Below are 7,154 nucleotides of genomic sequence, written 5' to 3'. Positions count from 1 at the left end.
CCTGTTATTTAACAAACCTCCCAACTGCAGAAAGAAATCATCTTACTGTGAATTCATTGTTTTCAACAACCAAACTTTTAAAAGCTCTGCACCACTGGACACACTTTTATTGTTTTGTTTTTAAATATATATATATTTTTTTTTTTCTTTTCAAAAATTACATTTGAAGCAGAGGTACAACTAAAATTATGCACACAAAGTTTCAGTTCTCATCAAAAGCTTTTTTATACACTGCACGCAATGCTGTATGCTAAAATCATGTTAGGAATTGTGTAGAGAAGATTCCAAAATTCTTTCTGATTGACAGTGGGAAAAAAATAAATAAATAAACATGACCCATCTTGCACAATTACTGCAATGTTTTCCCCACACCAACTTGGCAGTGCAGTAGTGGTGTAAAGTTACATGCATGACCATCATAGTGCAGTTGTAAATCAAAACAAACTCTACCAGAGTCAGAATTAACCCCTTAAGCACTGGGGTTATTTAGGGGGTTTCCGCCTGGATTTGACATACCCACATTTAAATGTTTACCCTACACACATGCAATAGAGCAAATGAAAAAATGGTGTTATAGAAAACCTTAAAATACAAACTCAGATTGTAATTCTTCATAAATAACATTATAAATGTTTCAAATATTACAATAAACACTAAAAAATAGGCGCTTGTTGATTTTTTCCCCCAGAATTTGTTTTTGAAAGTCTGTTATTCAGGTTCTATTTGCTTTATCTGCAACTTATATTGTTTGATTCCACTAAGTGCCAAAATGTACCAGAAAAAAATTTTGTTTTTCCCATAACAGCTTCTAAACAGGAGTTAGGCTTTCTCTGCCTTTTGGCTAAGATCATGAGACTGAGACAAGGATCGTGGCCTAATGGTTAGAAAGTCGGACTTGTAATCAGAAGGTTGTGGGTTTGAGTCTCAGGTCTGGCAGGAATTGTAGGTGGGGGGAGTGAATGACCAGTGCTCTCTTCCACCCTCAATACCATGACTGAGGTGAGACCCTTGAGCAAGGCACCGAACCCCCTACTGCACCCCGGGCGCTGCAGCAAAAATGGCTGCCCACTGCTCCGTGTGTGTTCATTACTGTGTGTGTGCACTTGGATGGGTTAAAAGCAGAGCACAAATTCCGAGTATGGGTCACCATACTTGGCCACATGTCACTTCACTTCACTTTTTTAATTATAACTGAAGGGAGTAAAATTGTCATTTTGTGTGTGTGTGTCTACACAAGTGTCCTTTTGAGTTTCCTTTGCAAAAACAGGTTTTAATACATTACCCCCAGAATCCTATTTTACTATGTACCATTGCACTTTTCTTGATTATTGATTGAATTCTTTTTCATTTTTCTAAGTAGTAATATACAAAACGTCATAAGCCAGTCATTGACGTCTCACCACTAAGTACTTTAGATGACAACCCCCATTAGAAAGACAACATCTAGATCAAGACCCAGTAAATCTCTCTTTATTATATATTTATATTGTATTCATTCAACATGCATCGCTATTTGGAACAAGCACAGAACACAAAGACAAAAGTGGGAAGGTGCTGACTGAGCGGATATGGATGTGAATAAGTACTACTGGAGGTAAAGAAATCAGTATTTTGAATATGAACAGATCACAGTTAACCACATACTGTACATCATAACTGCACCTAATACCATAAATGCCTCATTTGGAATCAAACTGATATCAATCCAAGACCACCATATAAACATACAAGCATGATGAGCGAGACGACACACAAAGAAGCAAAGTCTAAATGTTTAGTGTCTTCATGATCACACATGCACGCACACACACACACACACACACACACACACTCAGATCCAGCTCCAACACAAAAGCTTTTCAGTTTGTTGTCTTCACTTGGAGGGTAAGAAAGACTTCAGAAAAATCTAGCAGTCACAGGACCATAAAGGAAATAAAATCAGTTACTTAAAGAAAAAGCCTTATGCAGGATAGTGTTCAAATGAAACAACATACACAGAACATAACTAGGGCCTAAAAAACAATAATACATATATATGCACAGTAACATGGACAGACCTAGATGTGAATCTAGGTATTACGGGGGAAAAAACTAAATAGAAAGAAACCAGGTAAATTCACTGAGTGTTCATGAGTGCTTGAGTACTTGTTCATGCATAATTCAGTGTGACTCTGTATTTGTGAAGAGGAGGCTGCGTCTAGCTTAGGAGCTCCAGGTATGTGACAGGCACTTTGCCTTTCTGGTTGCCTCGCTCTCCAATAAGCCAGTCCGGGTCCATGCCGGGCACCGTGTACACCGTAATAAGCTACAGAATAACAGAAAGAAACCGAGAGAAAGAAAAAAATGAAGTAGACATTTTGATGTGGGCTGATTGTGTTGCAATGGGCACAGTCTTCCAAAAGCATTCACTACATTCATATATACTGTAACAATTGACATGTATAAACAGTGGTTAACAGACATGTATTAACAAATACACATCTGCAGGCACCCCTCTGACGTCTTTTGAGGATTGATTTTTATAGGCGTGTATTACAGAGGCAGGTCTGTGAGGCTGAATCATATGACATTGTCTGGCAGACTTGCATATGGGGACAATTGCGATGGTTTATAAACAAGTTTCAAACTTAAAACCTTTAGGTTACCAGCCCATTTCATTAAACAAAAGGCAATGTCACAGAGACTGTAAGTCAACTGTAGATTAAACTGACCATGATAGGCAAGAAACGCAAAAAAACTCAACTACAAAACAAAAGTCATTTATAAAAAAAGAGAGGATTAGAAAATAAAATATATATTATTTGTTTTTATAATAATTACTTATAATAAAAACAATACTCTTTAATAAAATGTATTTAAAATTAAATAGTTACACAGATTCCGTAGTTTACACTACCGGTAAACATTTCCCAAAAAGTAGTTCAGTAGTTAAGCGTAAAGGGGTTTAATATGCTTTTTCACTTTTTCAACTTTAGTTAGTCTGTAATGTTGAGGCGGGCCTTCATTTGATACAGGAACTATTTGAGCCGTTCATGCCAGACTGGGTAGAGAGGTGTTGTAATAATGTAAAATATGTGAAAAATAATGTGTTTTTCGAACAACCTAGTATGAGAGCCTGTTCTAGTACACCCCCAAAACAAAATCAAGACTTTGTAAAAGAGCATAATAGGACCCCTTTAAATAAAATACATTCTCATTACAGTACATACTAAAATCACTAATACTGATATAATGAATGTTACTGACTGTTAAAGAGGAAAAACAGACTTTCTCATGTCCTACCTCATCAGCGAGAAGGGAAAGTTCACTTGTATCTGCAGCATCATAGTCATACAGCACTTTGGCCTTGCGAGTGCCAGTGGCGGGAGGCTTCACCTCCTCAATCTTCAGCGTGCTGGACTCAAGGGCATTGGAGGGGTTTGGGGAACGACTAGGTGGAGAAGTCCCAGGTAGGGTGGCAGTGGAAAGGGGAGAAGGGTCTGCTGACACCCCTGACGTGGAGGCGTTCACAGCAAAAGCGTTAGGAAACCTGGAACAGATTCACAGATTCAAAACCATGGACACAGTGTGTCTGAATAAATATAAATATAATTATAAATATAAATATCTAGCTGTTGCTCACTCATGACACAGATATTACATGAAAAGTGAAAGAAGGAAAATTTCTCAGTCACATGAATGTAATTGCTTAAATTTAGTGGGCAAACTTTCTTCCTTTTTCAGTGTGATGGAAAAAGTTACTCACGTATCTCCGTTCGCACTAAGAACAGGAAAGAAAAAGCAGAAAAAAAAAACATCAGCTCAAAGTTGATCTCAAGAAGTCTTGTGATTTTCTTCACTAGAAAAGCAGTTGCCATAAAGGGGAATGTGTTAGGCAAACCCCTTGTTACTCACACCTCGTTTTGCCACATCTCTCTATATCAAAAATAGACTAAAGTTACTAAACTGTCATGCATCTCCTGTAGAACATGGTCTTATTTGACTGCAGTCGCTCTAGGACAGAAGAACAAATGGCTGTTTATGTTTATTTTGGAGTTTGCAGCACCTCACTGAAGTTCTCACCTGCTCAGCTCTTTCTGAAGATCCTGCATGTGCTTGTGACACTGTGTGTAATAAGCAGCCTGGGCCTCCACAAACTCATGCAGACAGCGCAAGTGGTTCACCTGCAATGGAATTGCAGAATTTGAAAGACTCTTTCCTCATTTCCTTATTCAGAGAGAGGTATACTCTACTGTTCAAAAGATTGGGGTCACAATTGTTTTCAATTAAAAAAAAATAAAATAAATAAGCTGTGAATACATTTCAGGATTCTTTGATGAATAGACAGAACAGCATTTGTTTGAAACAGAAATCTTTTGTAACATTATAAATGTTGTTACTGTCACTTTCATTAAGTATTAATTAAGTATTTCTTCCCAAAAAAATGTTTCAGAAAATCATACAGACCCCCAACTTTTGAACGGTGGCACTGCAACTCATTTTGCTTGTGTAATGTCAAAGAGCGGCAGTGCGAGTGTGAGAAGCGCAGGTACTCACATGTGTGCTGCTGATGCCCTCCAATAGGAGGCGTGTGACCTCTGCCTGTCTGTCAAACTCAGTCTGAGCCACACGCAACTCGTGCTCTGCCTGGTGGAGCCACAAACAAGGAGAAAAAAAAAGGGAAACCACAGGACACATCATCCACACAGCTCAACTATTTGAATAGCAATAGCAAATGAAGACCTCAGTTTTTTCTTGTTTTATAGGTTCTCAGCAACACAATACATTTTTGATTTGACATCATTTCATCTTTATTATGAATCTTTTTGCCACTTTTTGAAAGAGACAGTCGAGAGAGGACAGGAAACCATGCTGAGAGAAAAGGGAAAAGAAATTAACACAGGCCAGACTCCTTAACCTCAAACCACGTCACATGACTCACGTGGCTCAACATGTGCTCTAACTGCTCGCCACTCCCCCATTTAGCACAACTGGTGGTTATTGTAATCCATTTATGAAGGAGATGAAACATGCACATAGTTAAAATTACTCAGTGTTGGGAAGGTTACTTTGGAAATGTAATAGGATACAGTAGTGTATATAATAAGTAGTGTAACTTTTTCAATTACTTTATTAAAGTAATGTAACTGATTACATTTGATAACTTTTCTAAATTTCTAATGGTTTCACTGTTAGTCATTTTCAAACATTTAAACCAGGCAGGGTTAACCTTACAGTAGTGCTCAACACCACAACCCCAATTCCAGAAAAGTTGGGAAGTTTTGTAAAATGCAATAAAATCAAGAATCTGCGATTTGTTCATTCTCTAACTTTTATTTAATTTGGAAAAGACTTCCAAAGTTTTCACTTACCAACATAAACCAATTTTGATGGCTGCAACACACTCCAAAAACGTTGCGACAGAGGCAAATTAAAAGTGAAAAGGTTATAGAGTATCCTAATTAAACTGTTTTGAAACGGTTTACAGTAAGCGGGTGAATTGGTAATTGGTGAGGGTGTCATGTTTGGGTATAAAAAGAGCATCTCAGTCTTGATCATGGCTCATCACTTTCATGTGCCAAATTTCATGAGAGAAGTGTCAAACAAATTTTAAAAAAATCACATTTCTCAATGCAAAATCACAAAGAATTTAGGTATTTCACCAACTAGCATATATAATATTGTGAAAAGATTCAGAGAATCCACAGAAATCTCAGTCTGTGTAGGGCAAGGCATGAAACCTCCAGTGAATGTGTGTGAGCCGTCATGCTTCGGTGTTAAATATAGCCACAGTACTTCTGTAAAATCGCTGTCACTTAACACAGTCTGCTGCTTTATCAATAAATGCAACTTCAATCTCTGTTCCTCTAGGAGGAAAATATACACCAATTCTATGCAGTGATGCTGCAGCGTTCTCTGGGCCAGAGCTCATCTCAGATAATCAAAAAGGCAGTGGAAATGTGTGCTGTGGTCAGATGAGTCCACATTTCAACTGGTTTCTGAGAAAAATGGACATCGAGATCTTAGTCCAAAAGACCAAAGGGACCATCCAGACTTTTACCAGCGAAAGATGCAAAAGCAAACATCTGTCATAGTATGGGGGTGCAGCAGAGCAAACGGTATGAGTAACTGGAATATGTGCGAAGGTACCATTGACGTGGAGGCATATATTGAAATTGTACAGAGACATATACTGCCATCAAAATCACATATTTCATGGGAAGTCCATGATTATTAGATCAAAACAATGGCAGGTCTCATTCTGCATATGTCACAACAGCATGGTTTCGTAGACACAGAGTGAATGTGCTAGACTGGCCTGCCTGCAGCACAGATCTGTCTCCTATTGAAAATGTCCGACCAGTCATGCAAAGGAGAATCAGACAGTGACGGTTACAGACTGCTGAGCATCTGAAGTCTTGTATCAAGCGAGATTGGACGAAAAGTTTGCTTGCAAAACTTTAACAATTAGTATCATCAATTCCTAAACAATTAAACTGTGTAATTAAAAGGAAAGTTGATGTGACACAGTGGTAAACCCGCCTCTGTCCCAACTTTTTTTTAAGTGTGTTGCAGCCATCAAAATTTGTTTATATTTACAAAATAACATTAAGTTGGCCAGTGAAAACACTGGAAATTTTTTCTTTGTATTTTAGTCAAACTAAATAAAGGTTAAAGAGAATGAACAAATAACATTCTTGATTTTATGGCATTTCACAAAACGTCCCAACTTTTCTGGAATTGGGGTTGTAATTACTGTCAGACTTTCAAAATCCTTCATCACTTGAATTAAGATTATATTAAAGGGGTCATATGATGCGATTTCAAGTTTTCCTTTCTCTTTGGAGTGTTACAAGCTGTTCGTGAATAGATAAGATCCCTGAAGTTGCAAAGACTAAAGTCTCAAAACCAAAGAGATATTCTTTATCAAAGTTAAGACTCTGCCACACACCCCTAAAACGGCTCGTTCTAACACGCCCCCACATATCTACCTCGCTATGTGGGAATATTTGCATAATGCGCCCAAATGTGCACACAAAGAAAGAAGGCGTGGTTTCAGTAACCGCAGTTAGTGTTGATGCAGCCATGTCAGGGAGACGCTGTGTGTTTCTAGGCGAAAGCAAAGCACTTTATTTGGCCTTCCGAAAGTAGATGCATTTAGGAATCTTTAAGAT

The 7,154-nt window shown here is 38.0% G+C and overlaps 1 protein-coding gene across 1 annotated transcript in view; it reads right to left on the bottom strand.

Annotated features, from left to right (window-relative positions):
- Positions 1-1,460: 1,460 nt before the first annotated feature.
- The window catches only part of LOC107664415 (endophilin-B2-like), a 31,663-nt gene continuing 25,969 nt past the window's right edge, over positions 1,461-7,154 (bottom strand). Inside the window, exon 10 of the mRNA XM_016454977.1 lies at positions 1,461-2,305. Coding sequence (XP_016310463.1) covers positions 2,198-2,305 — 108 coding nt within the window. The 3' untranslated portion in view covers positions 1,461-2,197. The remainder of the gene's footprint in view (positions 2,306-7,154) is intronic.

Source organism: Sinocyclocheilus anshuiensis, unplaced genomic scaffold, assembly GCF_001515605.1.
Source record: "Sinocyclocheilus anshuiensis isolate Anshui unplaced genomic scaffold, SAMN03320099.WGS_v1.1 scaffold351, whole genome shotgun sequence".
NCBI lineage: Eukaryota > Metazoa > Chordata > Actinopteri > Cypriniformes > Cyprinidae > Sinocyclocheilus > Sinocyclocheilus anshuiensis.
The sequence above is the reverse complement of the archived record's forward strand: the minus strand, read 5'-3'. Positions and strand labels throughout refer to the sequence as shown.